At 34.1% G+C, this 27,964-nt stretch overlaps 1 protein-coding gene across 15 annotated transcripts in view; it reads right to left on the reverse strand.

The window, feature by feature from the left end:
• WDPCP (WD repeat containing planar cell polarity effector) overlaps window positions 1-27,964 on the reverse strand; it is a 299,751-nt gene that overhangs the window by 101,412 nt on the left and 170,375 nt on the right. For all 15 annotated transcript variants that reach the window (XM_074341211.1, XM_074341212.1, XM_045514393.2 and 12 more), the window contains one exon: window positions 18,162-18,225. In XM_074341211.1, the coding sequence (XP_074197312.1) occupies window positions 18,162-18,225 (64 nt within the window). The remainder of the gene's footprint in view (window positions 1-18,161; window positions 18,226-27,964) is intronic.

The following is a 27,964-nucleotide window of genomic DNA, read 5'->3' on the forward strand; positions in this document are numbered from 1 at the left end:
TGATGTAGTTAACGTCCTTTTTAACCCTAATGTTATGTTTGTCTTTTCCGTGCCTTGATGATATTTTTCCAAACTGTTGTCTTACAGGTTATTTTCTAAAATATGGCTTTGATTTTATTGAGAAATTCTGTTTTTAAAATTCTGATTTAATTTATTCTTTTATTTCATTAATTTCACTTCTGTACAGTTTTTGGATTTATTTGCCTTTCTCTGCCCTCTTTGAGATAAAAGCACAGGTCATTTATTTTCACTCATTTTTTAAAATAATGAATTTAATGCTATGAAATTTCTTCTGAGTGTTACTTTTTTGCTTCAAGCCACAGATCTTGATATGTAATATTTTCACTGTCATTAAGTTTAAAAGTTTATAATTTATACTTTGACATCACATTCAGTCCAAGTATTAAGAAGTGTTCTGTTAATTTTGGGGGGCACGTGTTATTTTTTAGCAGGTCTGTCTTTTTTATAGTTAATTTTAACTTTTATTGCACAGAAGTCACTGAATATGGTTTCTATGTTTCTATGATAGCAACCTTTAGGATTTGTTGAGATTTTCTTGGTGGCTTATATATGATCATTGTTTGTGACTGATTTTGTTATTTTGTTAATAATGTATATTCTGTTTATTAACTGTATCTTCAGTAGCTCAAGTTTTCTAATTATGTTGAAAGAATCCTTAATATCCTTAGTGTTTTTTTCCTTCTCAGTGTATGGCTTTCTGAGAAGAGTTAAGTTAACATTCTGCACTTCGTAGACTTTTCAATTTTTCCTTGAAGGCTTCTCTTTTAAAAAATATGTTTTGGAGCTCTGTAGTTAAATGAATAGTGCTGTGTCTATTTCATGGAGTACTTCTGTTATCAAAAATATTACTATAAAGGGTCTCTCTGTGTTAGTTATCTATTGCTGTATAACAAATTACCTCCAAAGTTAGCAGCTTCAAACAATAAACATTGATTATATCATAATTTCTGAGGGTCAGGAATCCAGGAAGATACACTAGGTGATTCTGAGTCAGGGTCTCTCATGAGGTTGCAGTCAAGATGCTGGGCAAGAGCTGCAGTCATATGAAGGTTTGGGGATGAAGGACCTGCTTTGAGGCTCATTCACAGGTCTGGCAGCCACAGTTCTTTACTGGCTGTCCATAAGACACATCTGTACCTCACTGCATTGGCCTCCCCATAAGTTTGAATGTCCTCATGACATGGCAGCTAGCTTCCCCTGGAGCAAGTGCTTAAAGAGAAAAGGGGCAAAAAGGAAGCTACAACACATTTTACTACCTAGTTTCACAAGTGAAACTGAAGTGAGTTGCTAGGTCCAGCTCACATTCAAGGGGACAAGAGGATAAGGCACCACTCATTGAAAAGAAGAGTATCAAAGAATTTGAGAACATATTTTAAAAGTACCTCATCCTCTTTTTCCTTTTTAACCTTTTGTCTTCAGATTTTGTCTGATGCTTGGTTTGGGCAGCATTTCTTTCTTTTTTTTTTTTTTTTTTTTAACATTTTTTATTGATTTATAATCATTTTACAATGTTGTGTCAAATTCCAGTGTTCAGCACAATTTTTCAGTTATTCATGGACATATACACACTCATTGTCACATTTTTTTCTCTGTGAGTTATCATAACATTTTGTGTATATTTCCCTGTGCTATACAGTGTAGTCTATTCTACAATTTTGAAATCCCAGTCTATCCCTTCCCACCCTCCACCCCCCTGGTAACCACAAGTCTATTCTCTGTCTGTGAGTCTATTTCTGTCCTTTATTTACGCTTTGTTTTTGTTTGTTTTTGTTTTTGTTTTTTAGATTCCACATATGAGCGATCACATATGGTATTTTTCTTTCTCTTTCTGGCTTACTTCACTTAGAATGACATTCTCCAGGAGCATCCATGTTGCTGCAAATGGCATTATGTTGTCTGTTTTTATGGCTGAGTAGTATTCCATTGTATAAATATACCACCTCTTCTTTATCCAGTCACCTGCTGATGGACATTTAGGCTGTTTCCATGTTTTGGCTATTGTAAATAGTGCTGCTATGAACATTGGGGTGCAGGTGTCATCCTGAAGTAGATTTCCTTCTGGATACAAGCCCAGGAGTGGGATTCCTGGGTCATATGGTAAGTCTATTCCTAGTCTTTTGAGGAATCTCCACACTGTTTTCCATAGTGGCTGCACCAAACTGCATTCCCACCAGCAGTGTAGGAGGGTTCCCCTTTCTCCACAGCCTCTCCAGCATTTGTCATTTGTGGATTTTTGAATGACGGCCATTCTGACTGGTGTGAGGTGATACCTCATTGTAGTTTTGATTTGCATTTCTCTGATAATTAGTGATATTGAGCATTTTTTTATGTGCTTTTTGATCATTTGTATATCTTCCTTGGAGAATTGCTTGTTTAGGTCTTCTGCCCATTTTTGGATTGGGTTGTTTATTTTTTTCTTATTGAGTCGTATGAGCTGCTTATATATTCTGGAGATCAAGTCTTTGTCGGTTTCACTTGCAAAAATTTTCTCCCATTCCGTAGGTTTTCTTCTTGTTTTACTTATGGTTTCCTTTGCTGTGCAGAAGCTTGTAAGTTTCATTAGGTCCCATTTGTTTATTCTTGCTTTTATTTCTTCTAGGAGAAAATTTTTGACATGTCTGTCAGATAATGTTTTGCCTATGTTTTCATCTAGGAGGTTTATTGTATCTTGTCTTATGTTTAAGTCTTTAATCCATTTTGAGTTGATTTTTGTATATGGTGTAAGGGAGTGTTCTAGCTTCGTTGTTTTACATGCTGCTGTCCAGTTTTCCCAACACCATTTGCTGAAGAGACTGTCTTTATTCCAATGTATATTCTTGCCTCCTTTGTCAAAGATGAGTTGACCAAAAGTTTGTGGGTTCATTTCTGGGCTCTCTATTCTGTTCCATTGGTCTATATGTCTGTTTTGGTACCAATACCATGCTGTCTTGATGACTGTAGCTCTATAGTATTGTCTGAAGTCTGGGAGAGTTATTCCTCCAGCCTCTTTCTTTCTCTTCAGTAATGCTTTGGCAATTCTAGGTCTTTGATGGTGGGCAGCATTTCTTTGTATATATTTTCCCATTTGAACCCTCCTATGTTATTTTGGGCTTGGAGTGTTTTTACATCCAACACATCATACTGGATATTTTAAAAATCCAATCTTATGATTTTCAGTAGGTGAATTTAATTCACTAACATTATAATTACTCATATTTAGACATTCTTGACAAAGCTTATTTTTTATTTTTGATTTGTCATACCCTAAGTATTTCCTTTTGATTATTTCCTATTTGCTTTTTAATAATTTATCAGGTTTGCTTTCTTGTGTTTTTGCTGTTACTGATTCTAAAATTATGTAATTTGCATTGGTCTGCTAAGGCTGCCACAACAAAATACCATAGGTTGGGCACATTAAACAATGGAAATATGATTTTCTCACAGTTCTGGAGGCTGGAAGTCCAAGACCAAGCTTCAAACTGGTTTGGTTTCTTCTGAGGCCTCTTTCCTGGGCTTACAGATGGCCACCTTCTTGCTGTGTTCTCACATGGCCTTTCCCCTGCATCCCTGGTGTCTCTTCCTCTTCTTAGAAATACACCAGTCATACTGGATTAGGGCTCTACCTCCACAGCCTCATTTAACCTTAATTATATCTTTAAAGGACTATGTTTGAGCTTCAACATGTGGATTTGTAAGAAGAAAGGGACATAGTTCATAAAACCATCCATTCCTATTTTTCTGGTGAATATTCTTAAATTCTTAACATGTTCATATCAACATACTTTTCTAACAATACGTGGCACTTATCAATATTTACTTACTTTGACTTCTCTACTCACTCACCCTGCTGCAACCTGATCATTCCCCCTTCTTTCCCAGGAACATTTTTCCGATTCCTGGTATCCCCTTTCTCAGAGCACAGAGAACTTTTGGTTCTTCTCCCAACTTTGGGAGCTGTCTTCTCTGAACATTTAGGCTTCTGCTTTGTTTTTTCAATCTGATTTTATGGATTTTACAGTGAATTTTCAGTGGATTCCTCACAGCTTCTAGTCCTGTATGTATCCTTGTTTTGAATTTCAGTTATAAATTTAAAACATAGACACACACAAACAGGTTCCACCATTTTTAGAGATTTGGCACAGGAGGGAGAGGTTGATGTATACACTCAATCCAGTGTATTAAAATAAAAGAGGTACATTTCGTTTAGAAGTTAATTCTTCAGAGTAGAGGCTTCTGAGTGGGAAGATATGAACTTAGAAGTCCAAGATAGGTTTGAGTCAATAGAGATCAGAAAATTCTACATTCATAATATTTATAATTACAATTATGTATATAGTAAGTGGTAATCCTTGCTTCAGAAGTTAGCAGGTATAAAACTCTTCTAAATAAAAACAGTGCCAGAGAAGCTATTTTATGTCAACTTGATTCACCGAGTAAGTGCCTCGGAGTGGCAGATGTTAAGATACGCTACAGAAATCATGCCAATGAGAGTCAAACTACCCAACAGTATCCTGCCAAGGGAAGGCGCAGATGGCGGGAGAGCAGAAGCTATAGGTCTTTTTTTTATAGCATTATCAAATGGCACACACTTGACATTCCAACTGATCCTATGCCAATGGCCAAGGTAATTAGGGATGCCAGTATTAAATAGTTCAGAAGGCATACTCATCCTTGTGCCTTCCAACATGGGGCCAGAGAAGCAATCTTGGATGGTAAATGAGTAGATTTTAAGCCACAGTAATAATTAGGCTGGAGAGGTGACCTGAATTTTCAAAAGCACAATAAAGTCTCATAGACAGGATTAAAAGCAGAATTTCTATGACCAACATAAATACCATACAGCTTCTACCTAAAGAAAGCATACAGTCTAGATCTGTGACAACAGTAAAACAATTTAAACAATCTCAGAGTTACAGAAAAGTTTCAAGTACAGTACAAAGATTTTTTTTTCTGAATCATTTGAGAGTAAGTTGCCAACACACTCTTGACCACTCTAGTGTTTATTTCCTACAAATTATGACATTTTCATAATCATAATCATGAAATTAACATTGATAACATTACTCGTCCTTAATCACTGACATTGCAACAGTTGTTCCAGTAATGGTCTTCATATCACAAAGCTCCATTTCTCATAGACTAGTTGCTATGTCTCTTTAGTCTCCTTTAGTATAAAATTGTTCTTTAATCTTCTTTTCACTTATGTGAACTTGCAATTTTTTGAAGATTATAACTTAGTTATTAGAATGTCCCTCAGGTTGGGTTCAATTGGTGTTTCCACATGATTAGATTCAGATTATGTACTTTTTTTTTTTTGCAAGAATGCCACAGAAGGGCTGTCATATTCTTACTATAATATGTAAGGTAGCAAATTGTTTTTATTTTTTCCATTTTGATCATTTGATTAATATGGTGTCTACCAGCCTTCTCCACTGGAAAGTTGCTTTTTCTTTTTGTAATACATACATATATTATGGGGAAATATTTTGAGACTATGCAAATAATATCCTGTATCTCATGGAAGTTTTTCTCAGTTATACCATCCACTAATGATTCTTGCTTTATTCACCTATTACTATGATGTTTTCCAAATTGTGATTTCCTCATTCTGTCACTCCTTTTATATTTATTAAATGGCTTTATTTATTTACTTAGGTACTTACTTGTATCAGTATGGACTCAAGGCACCCTATTTTATACAATGGATTACAGGCACACTCTGGAGATACTGTGGGTTCGGGTCCAGACCACCACAATGAAGTTAATATTGCAATGAAGCAAGTCACAAGAATTTTCTGGTTTCCTAGTGCATATAAAATTTATGTTTACACCATGCTGTAATCTCTTGAGTGTACAATAGCATTAGGTCTAAAAAAATGTACACAGTTTAAAAATGCTTCATTGCTAAAAACTGCTAACCATCATCAAGGCCTTCAGGAAATTGTGGTAATAACATCAAAGGTCAATGATCACAGGTCACCATAACAAATATAATAATAATGAAGAAGTTTGAAATATTGCAAGAATTTCCAAAACAAGACACAGAGCCATGAAGTGAGCAAATGCTGTTGGAAAAGTGGCGTGGTAGTCTTGCTGGTTGTAGGACTGCAACAAACTTTTGATTTGTAAAAGAAATTTGGTGTCTGTAAAGCATAATAAAGTGAGGTGCAATAAAATGATGTATGCCTATATAATCATCCCATACATTTTGATATATTCCTTAAAACTCATTTCAAAATATTTTCTAATTTCTCTTGTGATTTCTTCTTTGATCCATGAGGTTTTTAGAGAAGTACTGTTTAATATGGAAACAGCTGGGGACTTTGTAGATATCTGAATGTTATTGACTTGTAATTTAATTCCTTTGGTGTCATATTTCAGTGTTCTAAAGTATATTGTGCTTTATTTTATGAACCAGCATATAGTCTATGTTTGGTGAATATTCTGTACACATTTTGAAAAGAATGTACATTCTGTACTTGTTGGATACAGTTCAAACACTGTCATGTTAAGTTGATGGATAGGTTCACATAATCTATCTTTTAGGATTTTTTTTTTTTTACTACTTATTGTATGAATTACTACATTTGTTTCTCTTTTTGTTGTCAGCTTTCACTTCATATATTTGAAAGTCAGTTATTTTGTACATAAACATTTATAATTATGTCTTTCTGCTGAACTTTCATCATCACAAGTGTCCTTCTTTATCTCATAATACTTCCTTTGTCTTGAAGTCTACTTTCTCTGGTACTTATTGTTTGCATGGTATGTATTTTTAATTTCAATTTATTTATGTCATAACTAAAGTGTTTCTTATAGACAAGAGTATAATTAGGTCTTACTTTTTATCCAGTCTAACAATTTCAGACTGAAAAATTCAATCTCTGCTTTTTAATTGGAGTGTCTAGTTAATGTGAACTTAATGTAATTATAAATGTTTGGGTTTAAGTATGCCATCTTGCTGTTTCTCTTCATTTGTTCTTCTGTACTGCCCTCTTTTGGGTTGAGTATTTTTTAAGTTTTTTTTAAATTTCCTCTATTAACTTTAGTTGCATTATCTATTTAAATATTTAAGAAAATCCTCTAGGCACTACAATAAGTAATTAACTTATCACGTCTTAGAATTAATATTATACCAGTTCAGGAGAAAAGTAGAACTTTATAACAGTATAATTTCATTTACCTCAACCCCCTGTGATGTTAATGGCATTCATTTCATAAATACCATAATGTATTATTGGTATTTTTGCTTTAAATAATTATCTTTTAAAGAAATTGTTACATAAGAAAAAAAACCCTTTATTTTTAATCCTCATTTACCATTTCCAGAACTCTTCGTTCTTTTATGTAGATACAAGTTTCCATTTGGTATTCTATTTGTTCTGCCTGAAGAACTTCCTTTAACTTTTCTTGTGGTGCAGGTCTGCTGATGCTGAGTTGTCTCACCTTTCATTTTTTGAAGTGTCTTTACTTTATTCTCATTTTAAGATAATTTTCACTAGATATAAAATTTTTTGTTGAGAGTTTTGATTTTTTTCAGTACATTAAAGATGTTGCATTATCTCTTGGTATTATTACTTCTGATGACCAGTCTGCCATAATTCATATTACTTGTGGATCCTTTTATGTAATTCTTTGGTTTATTTTCTGGATATTTTAAAGATTTTTCTCTTCATCATTGGTTTTCAGTAGTTTGGATATACTGTGCCAAGATGCTATATACCCAGGCAAAGCCTTCTTCTATTTGGAGTTCACTGAGTTTCTTGGATCTGTAGACTAATTTTTTTTTGACCAATTACATGTATTTTAGACCACTTGATTTTGTCTCACAAGTTACTGAGGGTTTGTTCATTTTTTGCGATTTTTTTTTCTTTCTTTTATTAAAATTGTAAGATCTCTATTGAACTATCTTAAAATTCACTGATCCTTTACCATAGTGTCCAATATTGTGCTAAGTAGAATTTTTCATTTCAGATTTTATATTTTTCAGTTCTAGAATTTCTCCCCACCTCTTTTTAATAGTCTCTGTTCTCTCTGCTGAGAATCCCTATGTCAGTCATTATGTTGTTGTTCTCCTTTAAACTCCTTGAACATATTTACAACAGCTGCTCCAAAGTTCTTGTCTGCTTATTTCAACATCTGGGTCAACTTGGGGGGTCTGTTAGTATTAGTTCCCTTTTATCTTCATTATACATCACATTTTCCTGCTTTTTCACACACTTAGTAATGTGTTACTGTATGCTGGACATTGTGGATGTCCCATTATAGGAAGTTTGGGTTATATTGTCTTTCTCTAAAGGATATTAAGTTTTGTACTAGCAAGATATTAAATTAATGGTGGATTCTTTTGATCCTGTCAGGTTGGTTCTATGATATTTAAAGCTAGATTTATTTCACTTTTGTTCAGTCTTAGGATATGGCCTTTATTCTTACAGCATGCCTTTTCTGAGGTTTCAGATAAATGCTTAGTGAGGTTGTTTCACCTTGGCTGAGACAGAATTACAGCATTTCTCAGCACTGTGCAACCTTTTCATTCAGCTCTCAGTGTCATAGCAGTGGCTCTTTGATAATAGGCCTTGGCTACTTGTGGCCTAGCCTTCCCTCAAGGACAAAAAGGGAACCATATGAAGTCTGCTGGGACCCCACTCCTCACACATATTTTTTTCTTTCTGGTATCCTGCCCTACTAATTCTAGACTCCTCATCATCCCCAAATTCTGAACTCTTATCTTTGGCTCTTCAGCTGAGTGACATCACTGGTCTCTGCTCTGAAAATTGTTTACAGAGCTCATCTGTGTATTCTTCATTTTTTTGAGGAGTGCAGTCTTGCTGTGCTTATTTTCCAGTGCCTAAATACAGTTGTCTGATACATTCTGTCCAATTTGATAGTAGGAGGGCAAGTCTGAAAACCAATTTGTCCATTAGCTGGAAGTGGAAGATCCCCCTTGCCTTACTCAATTGTTTTAAAATATTATTGAGCCAATATTAATTATATCATTATTCCTCTTTGTTTGGGTTTTAGTAGGAAACAACCTTGACCTATAGGGAGCAATGAGAAGCTGATGTTTTTCTAAAAGGCATGAAATTGTGGATGGACACTTAGAAAAGCGTTACACCTGTGCAATTCACATGACACCCTAAGATACAACTCTTCTTTGTGTCTCCCAAGATGTAGTTAGGTCCTCAAAGAGTAGACTCATGGTCCTGGAAGATCTGTCAGTATATGATGTCTAGCATAACCACATCTATCTCAAAGAAAATCATGCCTAAACGTGTGAAAGTATTCATTCCTGGAGCCAGGAATCAGAAAATAGGGAAATAGGCAATTGGTGGGACTTTCTGTGATCCTTGTTATATTGACTGCACACAGTAGACTTTTCCTTTTATTACAGGCTAATTTTAGGAGCATTTAATTTGGATGAATCATCTTACTAATAAACTGGGGTGTTCTGTAAATCATTCAAGCTAGATCAGATGTTATTCTGCAATAAGCAGTCTACTGAAATCTTTGTGAATTTTGGTTAAGAATAAAAGGGAAAGAATAGTTTTCTTAAATTTAGTTATAGGAAGTCATCAAGTCATGAATTGCCAAGCTTTGAGGAACTTATAGACCTTTAGTTTATAGAAACAGTTTGGTTTAACTAGAAATGACACGGATTTTAGAGTCAAACACATCTGAGTTTAAATCATGATTTGTAGTTTTCCTTATAATCAGTTTTATCAACTATAAAATAGGTATAATAATTCTATTGATTAGGATTACTAGGAGAATCAAATAAGATAGCTTACATAAAGCTACTGGTGTAATGCCTAGAACTTTGCAGATGATCAGGAAAAGTTAACTCCTTAAGTTTTTTGAGATGTAATGATTTTTTTCCTGATAAACATAAAGAACTTGCATGCCCTAGAGTGAGACAGACTGTAAATGAAAGGAGGCAGAAACACAAATATCTTCTACTGTTATCCAAAGGAAAGACCTGCATTATTAACTTTACAAGATTAAAACAATTCAACTTGAAGAGCTGAAAACATTTTTTTACTTTCTTGAAAATGAGTTAAAATTGGGGAAAAAATAGGTTTTTCTCTTTAGTGCTTTTGCTTTAATTGAGCAACAAACCCCAGTATGCAGCATTTTATAAAATTTTATTTGACCCACCTTGATAACATGTCATACTTAAAAGTAGAATTTATGACATTTAAGGTTCTTAGTGATTAATAGTTCAAACATAATAGCACATTGCAGGGAGTAACAGAATTGGAAAGCAGCTAGTGCCAAATTTAACACTTAACTCACCATCCACAAATATGCTGCAGAACTTCTGATTCCAGTTACCCAGATAAGGATCTATCAGACCAATACTCTAGCTAAGAGCTGGATAAAATAATTTCAAAAATTCTGTTTGAATACACTAGAGAACCACTAAAACAGTATTTGACCAAGATCCTAGACAATAGCATAGCCTAGAGAGGTAAGCCTGATATTTGGTGCTGCCTTTTGCTTTTCGAAGCATTTGCCAATTTGTAATTTGTGGCCAAGAGGCTGAGAAACTTAGCAGAAAATAGTGTTTGAAAAGTTAAGAAACTGCACAGAGTTTTAGGTAGAGTTACTGGGCTAAGGGAACAAAGTTAAACTTTAGGGCCTACTGAAGAGGCAGAGCTTTCAACTGGGACTCCTGAAGGGCTACACTCTTGATAGAAGTATAATGTGCAAATAAACCAGCTCTCAGACTGAAACTCAGCTTTACATAAACTCAATTCCAGGATAGAATAAGATGTTGTTTAACCCTTGCCCTAACTATTTGCCAGAAACGAAAGTAAGTTCTTTCTAGAGGAAAATATAATCATATATAGTCTCAAATAGTCACTAATTTAAAAAATCATATGCCCAGCATTCAGGTTTTTAAAAAAGAAGAAAGAGATAAGACCAAATGACCCCAAAACAACAACAATAAGGCTGACCACAAAGCAGTCAAGGGAAAAAGCTGGAGGTAAAAAAGTAAGAAGCTAATAAAAGAGAAAAATGGAATAAATATAGTTAATACAAAAAGGCAAAGATGGTTGGATAAAAAGACAGAGTAAATGGGACATATAGAAAAGAAACAAGCACAGTCGTACTATTATTTATGTTATACTTCAATTAAATAATCCAGTTAAAAGACAAAGCTTGTGAGAGTTGATTAAAAATGTCCAACTATATATTGCTTATAAGATATACAACTTAAATATAAGGAAACATGAATACATAATATATGAAGGATATAATACAAACCAAAATAAAGCTGGTGAAGGTAACTGTTAGATGCAGTAGGTTTTAAGGCAAGCATTTCTAGAAAATAGAATGTTTCATAATGATAAAAGCACAATATACCTAGAAGATATAATAGTTCTAAATTGGCACACATCCAGTTACACAGGCTTATAACACATAAAATAACAAAAAAAGACAAATAGACAAGACCACAATTTCACGTGGAAAATTTCAGTACACCAGTCTCAGTGAAGTTATAGAAGAATTGAACAACATGACTAACAAACATGGTTTTATACAGAATACTGCACCCAACAACTGCAAACCACAGACTACACATTCTTTTCAATGAACATGGAAATTTTACTATTGACCATATAATGAGCCATAAAAAGTTTCAACAAATTTCAAAGAAGTGATACAATACAGTATAGATTAAAGGGTGTGTTTGTGTGTGTGCCAAGAAAATACTTCACTGTTTGAAATTACATTTAAGAAACCATGGGCAAAGACGAATTCACAACTAAAATGTTAGAAATATTTTGATTGAATGATAATGAAAAATAAGAGATATAAAAATTGTCAGAACGCAGTCAAAACTATGCTTGAATGGAAATTATACCCTTGAATGCATGCATTGGAAAATAAAGGCTGAAAAACCCATGATTTTAGCATCTACCACAGGAAGTTAGAATAAGAACAACAGATTTAAACAAAGTTGGAAGACTTACACTACTGGATATAAATACTTACAATGAATAGTAATTAAGACAGTTTGGCATTGGTGCAAGGATACAGAGTCTAGTAGTAGGCCTAAACATATATATGGGCACCTGATTTATGACGAAGGTGGCTGTGTAAAGCAGCAAGCAAATGACAGTCTTGTCAATAACTGTTCATAGGTCAACTTGTTATATATATGATAGAAATTAATTTTGAGCCATACCAAGGTGGACTACAGGTTTAAATGTTTAAGCATTTAAATAATAAAACTTCTAGAAGATAAAAGAGGAGAATACTTCCAAGAACTTTCGGTAAAAAAAGGTTTTAAAAACACTACACAAAGAGCACTAACCAGCCCTTGGAACCTATCATTCTAGTCTATATTTTTATGAGGTCAGCTTTTCCTTTGTAAGAGTCCAGATATAACTGATGCCACACAGTATTTGTCTTTCTCTGTCTGGCTTATTTCACTTAGCATAATGCCCTCCAGGTTTATCCATGTTATAGCAAATGGCAAAGTTTCCTTTATTTTTATGGTTGAATAATATTCCATAGTATAAATATATACGGCACATTTTCTGCATCCAGTTCTGTCAGTGGGCACTTAAGTTGTTTCCATATCTTGGCTATTGTGAGTGATGCTTCAGTGGACATGGAGGTACATTTATCTCTTCAAGATACTGATTTTGTTTCCTTTGGATACATATCCAGAAGTGGGAATGCTAGATCACATGGTACTTCTATTTTTAATCTTTTAAAGAACTTCCATATTGTTTTCCATAATGGCTGTGTCAATTTATAATCCCAGCAACAGTTTACAAGATTCCTTTTTTCCCACATCCTTGCCAATATCTGTAATCTCTTGTCTTTTTTGATAAAAGCCATCCTAACAGGTGTGAAGTGCTATCTCATTGTGGCTTTGATTTACATTTTCCAGACAAGTGCTGATTTTGAGCACCTTTTTCTGTACCTGCTGGCCATTTGTATGTCTTTTTTGGAAAAATGTCTCTTAAGGCCCTCTTTTGCATATTTTTAAGATTGGATTACTTGAATTTTTGCTATTGAATTGTCTGAATTCATTATATATTCTGGATATTTACCCCAATCAGATATATGATTTGCAAATATTTTATCCCATTCCATAGATTGCCTTTTCATTTTTAAAAAATTTTTTATTGAGTTATAGTCAGTATACAATGTTGTGTCAATTTCCAGTGTACAGCACAATTTTTCAATTATACGTGAACATACATATATTCATTGTTGCATTCTTTTTCACCATAAGCTACCACAAGATCTTGTATATATTTCCCTGTGCTATACAGTATAATCTTGTTTATCTATTCTACACATGCCTATCAGTATCTACAAATTTTGAATTCCCAGTCTGTCCCTTCCCACCCCCCTCCCCCCTGGCAACCACAAGTTTGTATTCTACATCTATGAGTCTGTTTCTGTTATGTATTTAATGTTTTTTTCTTTTTTAAAGATTCTATATATGAGCAATCCCATATGGTATTTTTCTTTCTCTTTCTGGCTTACTTCACTTAGAATGACATTCTCCAGGGACATCCATGTTGCTGCAAATGGCGTTACGCTGTCATTTTTTATGGCCAAATAGTATTCCATTGTATAAACATACCACATCTTCTTTATCCAGTCATCTGTCAGTGGACATTTAGGCTGTTTCCATGTCTTGGCTACTGTAAATAGTGCTGCTGTGAACATGGGATGCAGGTGTCTTTTTGAAGTAGGGTTTCTTCTGTATATAAGCCCAGGAGTGGGATTACTGGGTCATATGGTAAGTCTATTCCTAGCGCCTTTTCATTTCCTTGATTGTTTCCTTTGCTGGACAGAAGCTTTTTGGTTTGATGTAGTAGTCCCATTTATTTACTTTAGCTTTTGTTGCCTATACTTTTGGTGTCATACCCAAAAAATTACTGCCAAGACCAATGTCAAGGTTTTTTTTCTCAGTGTTTTCTTCTAAAAGTTTTATGGTTTCAGGTATTACATTTAAGTCTATTAAGTCATTCATTTTGAGTTAATTTTTGTGAGTGGTGTGAGGTAATTTTTTTTTTTAACAGAGGTACTGGGGATTGAACGAACCCAGGACCTCGTGAATGCTAAGCATGCACTCTACCATTGAGCTATACCCTCCCACGCCTTGGTGTAAGGTAATTTTGTGAGAGGGCCCAGTTTCATTCTTTTACATGTGGATATCCAGTTTTCTTACCACCATTCACTGAAGAGACTATCCTCTCCCCATTAGTGCCCTTTTCAAAGGCTACTTGACTGTGTATGTATGGGTTTACTTCTAGACTCTCTATTCTGTTTCACTTGTCTGTGTGCCTGCTTTTTTGCCAGTACTACCTATAAAATGGAATACAATGTAAACATTAAAGCTGTGATATAGATCTATGTTTATTGATAAGGAAAACTGCCTCTGTCACACTGTTGAAAGGAAAAAAATCTAGTTACAAATAAAAACTTTAGTGTATGTGTATATTTTTATAGAGGTATTTTAAAGGATGTTCATTTCTGAATAAGAAGATTTCAAGTGATTTTCTACTTTGTTCTTTATACTTTATGGTTTTTTATTATATTATTTATTCTCATAATCAAAATATTTTATTTTCATCTAAGGGCTTACTAAATCATTGATTTTGCTTACGAAATACCCTCTCTTTTACATTCATGTAGTTCAGGCCGTTTGAGGTCTTCATTATTTCTTGCAATTGGCATGCAAAAGCAGTATCGCTCTGTCTTAATAGTAATGACACATGATATCTGAACAGTATTTCCCAGCTTACAAAGCACTTTCAAAACATTATCTCCACTGAAACTCAAAAATAACCTTATGAGTAGGTAGTGTATTATCTCATTTACATTTTAAAAAACTCCAAAGTTACTGATCTTGAAGGGAACTTATGGCCCAAATTCCATGTACCTAATCATTACACCTTGCTGACTTGGGGTAAGAATAAACCTAAACTGCTTAATACGGTCTGGATGTAGTAAGGAGTACAGTATATTTCTCTAAACTAAGAGGGTTGATGTAGCTGGGAAGCAGAGAGGTGACAATGGAGTGGCCTTAGATGCCATATTAAGGAGTTAGAATTTATGCCAAAGGCAATGAGAAGCTGCTAACAGGTTTTAAGGAGTGAAAATACAAATTATGATTGTTTTGACCGGGGATCTGCAAACTTTTTCTGTGAAGAGCCAGACAGTAAATACTTTAGCCTTTATACAAGCCATATGGTCTCTTGCAGACCCTCAACTCTGCCACTATAGGGTGAAAGCAGTCATATACAGTACATAAACAAATGAGTTTGGCTGTGTTCCAATAACACTTCCTTTAAGGACACTGAAATTTGAATCTGAATATCATATTTTTAATATCATATATTTTATGTTTTAATACTACTTTTCTTTAGTTTTTTTTTTTTTTTTTTTGCAAAGATGTAAGACTGTAAAAAATTTAAAACTGTAAAAAACTACTTCTGGGCTAGATGTGACTGACAGGCCATATTTTGCTGACTCCTAGTTTAGACAATGATCACTTAGGCTACTGTGTAAAGCAGACAAAGAGGTGAGTCCTTTCAGGCCCATTTCCTTAGGTCCAGTACTCTCATACTGACTTTTTAATATTCAAGTCCTGTTAATATCATGCTACATGTCTTTCATCTCTTTATCATTGATAGCCACTAACGCAAAAGACTATTTTCAGGTTAACTGTTACGTGTTATTGGTTATCCCTTTGTGTTCAATGTGGTAATATTTTTAGTCTTAAAGGAAGAGATATCTCAGGGATAGAGGATAATTTATAGGTAGGAATAATCCTGTTTGTAAACTTTTAAGTTCAAAGACGTAACATTTCTCAGTATATGGGCTAGACCTATAGATCTCTGGCTAAATAATAATTTAAATAGTAATAACTGAACTATTAGAACATATGATAAATTCTTTAGACAGTTTCAGTGTAGAGTTTCAAATTATAGTAGATTCATGAGCTAAAAGGAACTTTGCTTAAGGCTTAATGCTCTCTTAAGGCTCTTAATACTTCCTTAAGGCAGACCTTGACATATAAATAAGGAAAGTTACATATGAAGAATAAGGATGCAGCATTCTTACTAATGAGTGTTCACTTTTACCAATAAAAAGGAAAATAAAACTATTTCTCTCCTTTCCTTATTTTAGGTTTTTATCTTTTACTCATAAACATCCGTATGGGTTAGGGTTAGAGTTAGGATTAGCTTATCAGTAGAAAAACTATTTGGATTTAAACTAACAAGGAGACTTCCTTTACATTGCTACTGACTAAACTGAGACTAAACGCTGAAACAGGTATGATTTGAAAAAAGGTTTATAAGATGGCTTTGATGATTATGCATTAATTAACATTCAAAGCAGTAGAAATTACAGGGCAATATAATAATACATTGTGAGAGAAACTTTGCTAGACATTAAACACTTACATATTCATCTCTTCTGTTCTTATCTTGGCTAGAAGAAAAGATTGGGACTATAGACATAAAAAATTTTTTTTAAAAAATGAAGAAAATTACCTTTTCTGGTAAGTAGTGGCAGACGTGAGAAGGTGAAGATAAAGAGGGAAAGTCACTGGGGTGAGAAAATCTAAAAAGTGTTGTAATTAAATTTCTGACAGAGATGTCTGCATGTATAGATTTTGGTGAAAATAACAAAACGTTACCTCAATATACTAACATACCTGCTCAATTTGACATAAAATACAGATGATAAACCAAAAAAAGGTTCAAAATTCTGAAGTAATTAGATCGTTTCATGATCAATGAAAGCACAGTTTAATTCAATGATGCCAAGTTAGAGTTTAAATAACAAATTCATTCCAAAGACGAGTGACCTAATGTCATGAACCCATATTAACATCTAACACATCAAAGCTTAATTTAAATTACAAAATGTCTTCATTGTGCAGAAGATTCAGGTAAGAACCTTCCAGAAGTTTTTGTTGTTTTCAAGAAGCTTTTGCTTTGTTTCTTTGACAAACAGTGAAACCGCTGTGGAGCAGAATACGCTGGAAAACCAGGGAAAGAACCCCACCTTTGTTTATCTCATCTCACTGTGACACTGGTGAAAGAACTAACAAGAGAAGAACCTGATACAGAGCACAAGGATCTGTAAGAAACTGGTGGATTTTACTGTTCTGTAGCTAATAAATGGAGGACTAAAGTGTATGCAAATTTATATCCTCTTGGATCCACCTTGCACTGTGGTTACTTTAAAAATGCAAGTGACTGTAGATTGTCATTCTAAGTGAAGTAAGCCAGAAAGATCAAGAAAAATACCATATATCACTTACATGTAGAATCTAAAAAAAGACAAATGAACTTATTTATAAAATAGAAATAGACTCACAAACACAGAAAACAAACTTATGGTTGGAGTGGGGGGAGGGGTGGGAAGGGATAAATTGGGAGCTTGAGATTTGCAGATACTAATATATATAAAATAGATAAACAACAAGTTTATACTGTATAGCACAGGGAACTATATTCAGTGTCTTGTAGGAAAAAGAATATGAAAATGAATATACGTATGTTCTTGTATGGCTGAAGAATTAGGCTGTACACCAGAAATTGACACACTGTAAACTGACTATACTTCAATAAATATATATATACTTTTTGTGTGTGTGTGTGTGTGTGTGTGTGTATATATACACACACACATATATATACACACACAAAAAAATGCAAGTGAGACATTAACAATATGTTACTTCTCAGTAAAATCTAAGGGACAAACTGACCACATTCAAGATCTAGGGAACATGTTTTCCCCTATGTCCTGGTTTCTGAAGCTGTGCTTCTTCAGAAAATGGATTAGAAAGACATTTAAGCTTGTTAGATAGAAAGGTGTCATCCCCTCACATCAAGGTACATGAGTAGAAAAGTCCAAGAATTATAAATTCTTAGCAAACATAAAAAATCCTTTGGGACCTGGCAAGGAAAAATGTCAACAAGTCAAAAGAGACTAGATGGCTATTGACCAGTTTCATGAAGGCAAAGCTGCAAGCCAAGATGGAATAATGCTTTCCCACCATGTGTCTAAGGCACAAATGACACTAATCCTTTTTAATGGTCACAAAAGCTGACAACTTACTCAGCCTTAGAACTGAAGGCACAAAATCATCTCTGGGAATGACTCACCATGAACAGGTCACGAGCACCAATGTCAACAGCTAACAGAAATGCCTTTTCAAATCGCTGGTACCTATAAGGAAGAAATTTTATATGTTACTTGTGAACAAAATTATATAAAAGGAGAGAGCAGTCTGCTTAATTTACTTATGTGTTATTGTTTTTTTTCTGATGAGAAAATATCCTCAAACAGCAGGGATTTCGCCTGCTGGGATCTTCCTCATGTGAGGTGCTGTTGTACCTAAGAGGAGCTGAGGCACAGAGCCCGGGGAGGACTTCAGTGTAAGCTTCAGTGATAAACGTAACCAGATGAGGTGCAGCTGAGTGCAGGGAAATGATGGCTTAGGAAATACGTTTCTCATAATTTTTTACTTTATTGTGTTACGTAAAAAGTATGGCGCTATGGAGAGCAGGATAAGAGTAATTAATAAATCATATAATCACACTTTTATGTTTCTTAGGTGAACAATGAGAAGTCAAATGTTGCATTATTACAAAAGTCTAGTATTTGTGAGTTTTGGAAAAAATTCTAAGGTGTTGTAAAATGATAATAATAAATAGTTTCTAAATATTTTTTAGATACTGCTTTTCTACTCTTACCACAATCAAACTGTCTCTCCCTGAGGTGAGAGTGAGGATTTTCTTTGTAAACGTTTAATTTTAGGCTAAGATATATAAGAACAAACTTCAGTTTAATTACATTTATTAGAAATTTTAAAATCTTGAGAGAAAAGAATGTCACAAACATGTAATTTGCACAGGATTTTGGAATGAAAGTTTATTTCTTCTAAATGCTGAGATTTACATAGATATAACTCATTTTTTTCTGACTTGAGAAACAAGCAGATAAACAAGTTGTTCTCTGGTCTCTTTTATATTGTGAAATATGATGCTATAAAATATAATGAGATTCAAATAAAACTTATCAGAAATATGGAATATTAATTATTAATAGATTATAGATTATAAAAGTTTTGTTAGGGAAGTAGCAAAAATAATTAAAATTCAAACAAACAAGGGTTATTATTATTAAATATGAACTGATAGCTCCAGAACCTGAAATACTTTAAAATTTCCATGCTCTGTTTGATGACTGTTATCCTGTCTCCTCCTTGGCCCTTCTTAATAGTATCTCCAGTTTCTGCCTGAACCCCTTTTAACTGTGGAAGATCAGAGGCAGTTGTGTTTATTTTTTGTTCTAGGAAGCATATTGATTCATTGTATATTCAGTGGAAATGGGATGTAATGAGGAAGAGCAGAGGGGATTAGCAAGCTTTATTACTTGCCCACACATTCACTGCCATTTTACACTTGTTACAACTCTACTGAAACTTTCTAGCAATAGTAATCATCCAGCTCCTAATGATCACACTGAAAGGTAAGTTCTTGTGTGTCCTTTTGGTGACATTTGAAGCTATAAACTTCCCCTCCTTGAAATCCTCTTTCCCTGCATTTAGAAATCCATTTTTTCATTTGGAGATTCATTGTTTTTCCCATTTCTTAGATTTCATCGTCTTATTTTCCTTTTTTAGTTCATTTTTCTCTGGCTACTCCATGAAGCTGGCATTCTGTGGTCCTCTTTTATTTATACTCACTCATTCCAGTCTTTCCAGTAACCCTAGCCATTCCTATGGCACTGATAATTGTATCAGTGACACACAGATGTCTAGAATCTAGTTATTTCCTGAGCTCCAAACTTTTATTTCCAGGTATCTCAAATTTAACATGTCTCATATGTCCACTGATGCATCAGTTTAGCAAATATATATACACACACACACACATATACACACCCACATATATATATATATAAATAATCTGAAATTGGAAGGAGTGAAATTAAGGGGGACAGATTGGGAGGTACTCTTCTTTATAGGTGAGAGGTAATGATTAACATTATGATAAAATAAAAGAATCGGCATTGGCATCTAGCAATATGATCAATCAAAAATACCAAAGAGAACTCCCAACTAAATTGCTTATAAAATATATGTTAAAGTACAACACAGGATGCTAAAAAAAAAAAAATAAGGAAATATCCAAGGGTACCAAAATGTCAGTAAAAAATATAACCAACCAACCACAAAGCACTTCAATTGAAACTAGATAGAGCAGAGAGCAAATATTGGCCTTGAGAGGAAGGCAGAACTACTCTGGTCTATCACCTTCAAAAGACTGGCTACACAAGTCTCAGGGTAAAGGTGCTAAGTCTGAGACTTCTGATTAAGCCAGGGGCTAAAATGTTCCCAGGTCATTAGTGCTCCTAACTTTGGAGGAAACAATTAAAAAAAATTCATGTCTGAATTAAAGCACTTTTGATAGAAGACACCAGGGTGCTCACAATCAAAGATCACCAAATACAAAAGAAAACAAGTCACTGTGATGGAAAATTAGAAAATAAACACAGATTTACTTCTCCAGGGATTTCAGATCATTGAATTATTAAATTTAGAAAATAACATAATTCAGCATAGATATATAAAGAATTAATGATGGGGAGCTAGGGAGTATAGCTCAGCAGTAAAGTGGTTGGTGTGCACAAGGCCTTGGGTTCAATCCCCAGTCTGTTAAGGGAAAAAAATGAAAATTAATAAATAAATTTTAAAAAATTTACAAAAGAAATAATGATGCAGTGAGAAATAAGCATTCAACAAGATACAATAAAAACTACCAAGTAGAATTTTTAAAGAATAAAATAGAACTTTTAGAAATGAAAAACTGAATTGAAGGTAAATAATAGGCACAAAGAATTAGAGAAGTAAAAGATGCATAAGTAAGGAGTTGTAAGTGTTGCACAGAGAGGCAAGAGATAAACATATAGAGAGGTTAAGCAATGCAGAGAGAACATGAAAAAGTCTAACATGTCTAATCAGGGAATTAAGTAAAAGGCTAAGAATTTCCAGAGCTGATAAATGATATGAATCAGTAAACACAAGAGGAACAATATATTAAGCAGGACAAGTCAAAAAGAATCTATAATTAGGCACATTTGTAATGGAAATGCAGAATTCCCTCCCCCCCCTTCAAAAATCTTAAGAACTGCCAGAGAGAAGACAGATCACCTACAAAGAATCTATAAATAACTGACAACAGACCTCTCAATGGCAACAATTGAAGATAGAAGACAGTAGAAACGTATCTTCAAATTACGGAGAGAAAACATACATTAATCTTGTAAAATTTAACAGTGGAACTCTCAACAATGAAAGCAAAATAAAGGCACTTTCAGATATACAAAAACTGAAAGCATTTACGACCTTCAATAAAGGGAATTCTAGAGAACAAATCTCAGGAAAAAGGAAAATGATCCCAGAAGGAAAGTCTGAGAAGCAAGAAGGAATGGCTTTTAAAAAAAAAAACAAACAACAAAAAAAACTGGTTAACATACAGGTAGATAAATACACAAATATACATGCACACAAACATACACAAATGTTTTTATATTCAGATCAGAAAATATTAATTGTCAATATCATGCAAATCAGAACGGAGTCAACATGCTAAAGTCTTTGGCTTTTTACACTGTTGAAAATATTAATGTTTGATTTTGGTAACTATGCATAGGCAAATTTCAGTAGTAACCATTAAAAGATTATAGATTGCTTAAACAGTACTACAGGTAGAGTAGGGGATGAGGGTAAGAGAACTGAAGAAGAAAAAAATTCAAGAAGTATCTAAAACAACAAAAAACAAAGGAACATAGGCAAATAGGACAGACAGAAAGCACAAAGGAAGAAGCAACAGCTCTTATAAAAATAATCATGTAAATAGACTAAACCCCCCAGTTTAAAGACAGATTCAGACCGGAAAAGTAAAATCCAGTTATATATTATTTATAAAAGCCACATCTAAATCACAAAGACAAAGAAGGTTAAAAGTAAAAGGCTAGAAGAAAATACATCAAACACTAATAAAAATTAATCTTAGGATATTTTTAAAGAAAATGTAAAACTTTGGAAAAAAGTTTGGCAGTTTCTTAAAACATTAAACACAGACATATAATTACACTCAATTCCACAGCAATTCCTAGAAATGAAACATCCCACAGAAGGAATTACATACACATATTCATAGGGACATTATTCATAATAGCTTAAAAGTAAAAACAGTCCTAAAGACAATTAACTGATGAATGAATGAACATGATATATCCAAACAGAATAACTTTCAGCAATAAATAGAAATGAAGTATTGAGACATAGTGCAACACAGATGAACTAAAAAAAATTATGTTAATAGTGAAAGAAGCAACATACCATATATTGTATGGTTCTATTTATATGAAATGTCCGCAAAAGACAAATCTACAGAGACAAAGTACATTAGTGGTTGAGTAGGGATGGGAACAGGGAGTGACTGCAAATGGGCATGAGGGATCTTCTTAGGATGAAGATGTTTTAAAATTAGATCAAAGTAATGGTTTACAAATCTGCAAATTTACTAAAAATCATTAAATTGTAGACTTAAATGAATAAATTTTATGGTAGATAAACCTTAATAAAGCTATCTTTTAAAAAAGCTAAGGTGGCTACATAACCAGATAAATGGTTTTTTAGAAAAAAATTATTAGAGATAGGAAGGGTAAGAACAAAACAGTCAAAGTTTCAAGTCTCCAGGAAGATGCAAAGATTCTAGAATTGGATGCATTTAATAAAAGACTAAAAAATATACAGAGCAAAATTCTGACAGAATTAAAATAAATGAGCCCACCAACAAAGAGGGAAATTTCAAAAGTTATCTCGGACTTTTTTGCTAAACCAAGCAGTAAGAAAAATTAGTAAAGAAAGAGAAGTCTTAAATAACATAGTTAAAAAACTGGATTTATTGGATATATAGAACTTTTCACTAAAAAATTAGCAAATACACATCTTTCTCAAACACATGGAATCCTTACAAAATTATATCATGTGGTAAGTAAAAAACCACGTCTCAATAAATTCTAAGGAATATATATATAATGAATATGTTAACTGCAGTTTTTGACAAAAAGATAAGCAATAAATCCATATGCATTTAGAAATTAAAGTCACTAGTCAAAGGAAAATCATAATATAAATTTTAAAATACTTAGAAATAAATGAAAAACTTGAGCAAACAAGACACTTGAATATTTATATTCATAGCTTTAAGTGCTTATATTAGAAAAGAAGGTTAAAAACTGATGAGCTAAATATCCCACTTAATAATTTAGAAAAACTAGTAGAATAATCTCAAGAAAACAGTGGAATAACATGTTTGACGTACTGGGCTAAAAGACCACACACTTAAAGAGTTGAAAGAATTAGCTAGCATGTACCAACAAGAACGGGGAGTTGGAATGGAACGCTGGATAAGTAAGAATTCACTTCTGTGGATGACATTTTTTCAGGACACTGAATTCAATATCCTATCAAGGATCCAAAAGAATGCTTTAAATTGCTTCTGGAATTGCTCTTAGAAGCCTGGGGGAAAAAATGGCCAGTGAAAATGCTGAGTGCCACAGCAAACAGTACAAGAAGAAATAAAGTGGTTAGTAGAAGGAGAGGATGAGTATTTTTGCAGCCACAAGATGAGCTGCAGCGAGAGTGGATGCAGTTTATCTCAATAACCTCCTATTTTGTCCCCAATTTCCATGGAGTAGCTGCTCTCTGAACCTATGTGGGATAGCCAAAGAGTAGACAGTGGTAATCACCAGAATTCACCTCTCAGATCTCTGAACTTCAGGGGAAAAAAATATACCAACAGCTGTAGCTGCCATGTTCTGAAATTCATCACTGCATCTACATTGAGGCTAACAGTCCCCACAGGCTGCCCCCAGCCAATAAATGACACAGCAGGGATTTCTGGGAGACATCGACATGTCATTGCCCTTTGCCCAGCCTCATGAAGTCTGTGCATGAACAGCTTAGTGTTCAGCCAAACACTCAAGGTGATCCTTATGTAGATTTCTGGGGCTCGCTCTTTGCACAACACCTGCTTCTCTGGCAAATTCCAGCTGTCTTATCTTACCTGAACTCTGACCAAGTCAACAAAGTGCCATGTTCTGCTTGAGTTTCCCCTCCTTGCTCTCTGGTGTAAAAAATGCCTCCTATCACAAAATTGAGAGACTGTAAGACTGACATTGTTTGTCATTCTCAGGGATGACTGCCCACACTTTCAATCATTCCATCTCTAAAAATAAATTTTAAGTGTATTTTGTTCAGTTTAATAGTTGTCTGTGGTGATAGGCCAGCCTGTTACCAGTTAATCATCATAGCCGACAGCAGCAGGTCTCAGAAAAAATATCTTCAATAAATATTAAAACCCCATCAACACCACCAAGGGTAACAATAGTAACAGCAAGTATCACTGATTGAGGACTCTGTACTAGTTACTATTCTAAATACTATATATATATTAGTCCATGTAATCCTCACAGCATCCCTATCGGGTTGGTATTCTTATTATCCCCATTTTAACCAATGAGAAAACTCAAGCACAGAGACATTAAGTAAAGGCTGCCAGATAAAATATAGAACATTCAGTTAATATGAGTTTCAGATAGGTAATGAGTAATTCTTTTGTATAAGTATACCCGATGCAATATTTGGGGCATATGTATACAAGCATACCTTATTTTATTGTGCTTATTAGATATTGCATTTTTTTTTAAACAAACTCAAGGTTTGTGGCAACCCTGTATCAAGCAAGTCTATTGGTGCCATTTTTCTAACAACATTATTTTTAATTAAAGGTATGGACATTATTTTTAAGATACAATTATACTGCACACTTAACAGACTACTATATAGTATAACTTTTATATCCACTGGGAAACCAAAAAAATTGTGTGACTCACTTTATGATATTTGCTTTATTGCAGTGGTCTGGAACTGAACCCCACAAAACCTCCATGGTATGCCTGTACTAGAAAATTATTTATTATCTGAACTTCAAATTTAATGAGACATTGTTTACTTTTATTTGCTAAATAAATCTGACAACCCTACACTTGCTCAAGGTCCCATAGCTACTCACTCGTGCAGCAGAACTTGAAACCCAGGGAGTCTGCCTCCAAAACTTGCATCCTCTACCACAATGCGCCTCTAATCCCACTAGAAAAGAATGAATTATGTGCTGTAGGCATATAGTCCTTCTTCTTCACATCATGTCTCTGGTCCTTAGGTTTTCTGAATTCAAGATCAGAAATGCCATGTTGAATTCATTAAAAAGGAATGATCAAAGTTGTTTTAGCTATTCACCGTCTTTGTGTTTCCATACAAATTTTAAAAATTTTTGTTCTAGTTCTGTGAAAGATGCTATTGGTAATTTGATAATTGAATCTGTAAGTTGCCTTGGGTAGTATGGTCATTTTAATAATATTGAGTCTTCTAATCCAAGAAAACAGTATATCTTTCCATTGTTTGTGTCATCTTAGGTGTCTTTCACCAGTGTCATAAAGTTTTTGGGGTACAACTCTTTTGCCTCCTTAGGTTGGTTTATTACCAGGTTTTTTTTTTTTTTTTTGACGCAGTGGTAAATGGGATTGTTTCCTTAATTTCTTTTTCTGACAGTTCATGGTTAGTGTATAGAAATGCAACAGATTTCTGTATATTAACTTTGTATCCTGAAACTTTACTGAATTAATTGGTGGGCTCTGGTAGTTTTCTGATACAGTCTTTAGGATTTTTTAAGTATAGTATCATGTCATCTGCAAACAGTGACATTTGCAGACAGTTTTACTTCTACTTTTTCAATTTGTATTCATTTATTTTTCTTCTCAGATTGCTATGGCAAAACTATGTTGAATATAAGTGGTGAGAGTAGGCATCCTTGTCTTATTCTTGATATTAGAGGAAATGCTTTCAGCTTTTCACCGTTGAGTATGATGTTAGCTGTGGGTTTGTCATATATGGACTTAATTATGTTGAGGTATGTTCCATCTATGCCCACTTTCTGGAGAGTTTTTATCATAAATGGATGTTGAATTTTATCAAATTTTTTTTTCGGCATCTGTTGAGATGATGATATGGTTTTTATTCTTAAATTTGTTAATGTGGTGTATCACACTGACTGATTTGCAGATATTGAAAAATCCCTGCATCCCTGGGATAAATCCCATTTGATCATGATGAATGACCCTTTTAACGTATTGTTGGATTTGGTTTGCTAGCATTTTATTGAGAGTTTTTGCATCTGTGTTCATCAGTGATATTGGTCTAATTTTCAGGCCATCTGCCCAATCAAAAAAATGGACAGAAGATCTAAATAGATGTTCTCCAAAGAAGATGTACAGATGGCCAACAGACACATGAAAAAATGCTCAATATCTGTAATTATTAGAGAGATGCAAATCAAAACTTACCTCATCAGTCAGAATGGCCATGATTAAGAAGTCTACAAATAATAAATGCTGGAGAGGATGTGGAGAAAAGGGAACCCTCCTACACTATTGTTGGGAATGTAAATTGGTGCAGCCACTATGGAGAATAGTGTGAGGGTTCCTTGAAAAATGACAATTAGAGTTACTGCATTATCCAGCAATCCCACTCCTGGGCATATATCCAGAGAAGAATAATTTGAAAAGATGCATGCACCCCAATGTTCATAGCAGCACTATCCACAATAGTCAAGATATGGAAACAACCTAAATGTCCATCTACAGATAAATGGATAAAAGATATATATAGATAGATACACACAAACACACACACACACACACACACACACACACACACACACACACACACACACACTGGAATATTGCTCAGCCATAAAAAAGAATGAAATAATACATTTTCAGCAACATGGATGGACCTAGAGATCATCATATTAAGTGAAGTCAGAGAAAGACAAATATCACATGATATCTCTTATATGTGGAATCTAAGAAAAAATGATACTAATGAACTTATTTATAAACCAGAAACAGACTCACAGACATAGAAAACAACCTAATGGTTATCAAAGGGGAAAAGGAGTGGAGGGATAAATTAGGAGTTTGGGATTAACATATATACACTACTATGTATAAAACAGATAATAAGGACCTACTATATGGCACATGGAACTATATTCAATATCTTGTAATAACCTATACTGGAAAAGAATCTGAAAAAGTATATGTGCACATATATATATAAATGAATCAGTGCTGTACACCTGAAACTAACACAACACTAAATCAACTATATGTCAATAATTTTTTTAAATAAAATTGCTTTGCAGTTGGGAAAAAAAGGAATCAAACAGCTTCCATGTTTGACTTTATACCACAGAAGAAACAAACCAGCTCCTTCTTTGGCTTTTATAGGATGTCAGGGACCCTACATTCCATCATTTTGAACCCTACAAATTTTAAAATTAGTATCATTCAAAAGTTAACATGAACTACACTGTCAGCTGTAAGTACATTCACTTTTATAGGGTGCTTGTAAGTATAGGGTGCAGAGCCCTCATCAATGGAATTAATGCCCTTACAAAAGAGTCCTTAGAGAGATTCCTAAACCCTTTCCATGTGAGGACACAGAGAGAAGGTGCTGGCTGTGAACTTGGACAAAGGTCCTCACCAGAACGTGACCATGCTAGTGCCTTGATCTTGGATTTTCCAACTTTCAGAACTATGAGAAATGAATTTCTGTTGTTTATAAGCCACTCTGTGGAATTTTCTTAAAACAAAAGCCCTTTTCCTTGCTCCTAGTAAGACCAGGGTCACACATACAGGGATGACATTCTCCAGTTTGAGGATGTTAGCTCTGTGCCTTGGAAGCTTGTGTTCATTCCTTACAAATAAGGTGGCTCTGACATGAATTTACTGACTCCTGCTATGTCCTAGTTGGTATCTAATGATAGTT

The sequence above is a fragment of the Camelus bactrianus genome, chromosome 15, assembly GCF_048773025.1.
Source record: "Camelus bactrianus isolate YW-2024 breed Bactrian camel chromosome 15, ASM4877302v1, whole genome shotgun sequence".
Classification (NCBI taxonomy): domain Eukaryota; kingdom Metazoa; phylum Chordata; class Mammalia; order Artiodactyla; family Camelidae; genus Camelus; species Camelus bactrianus.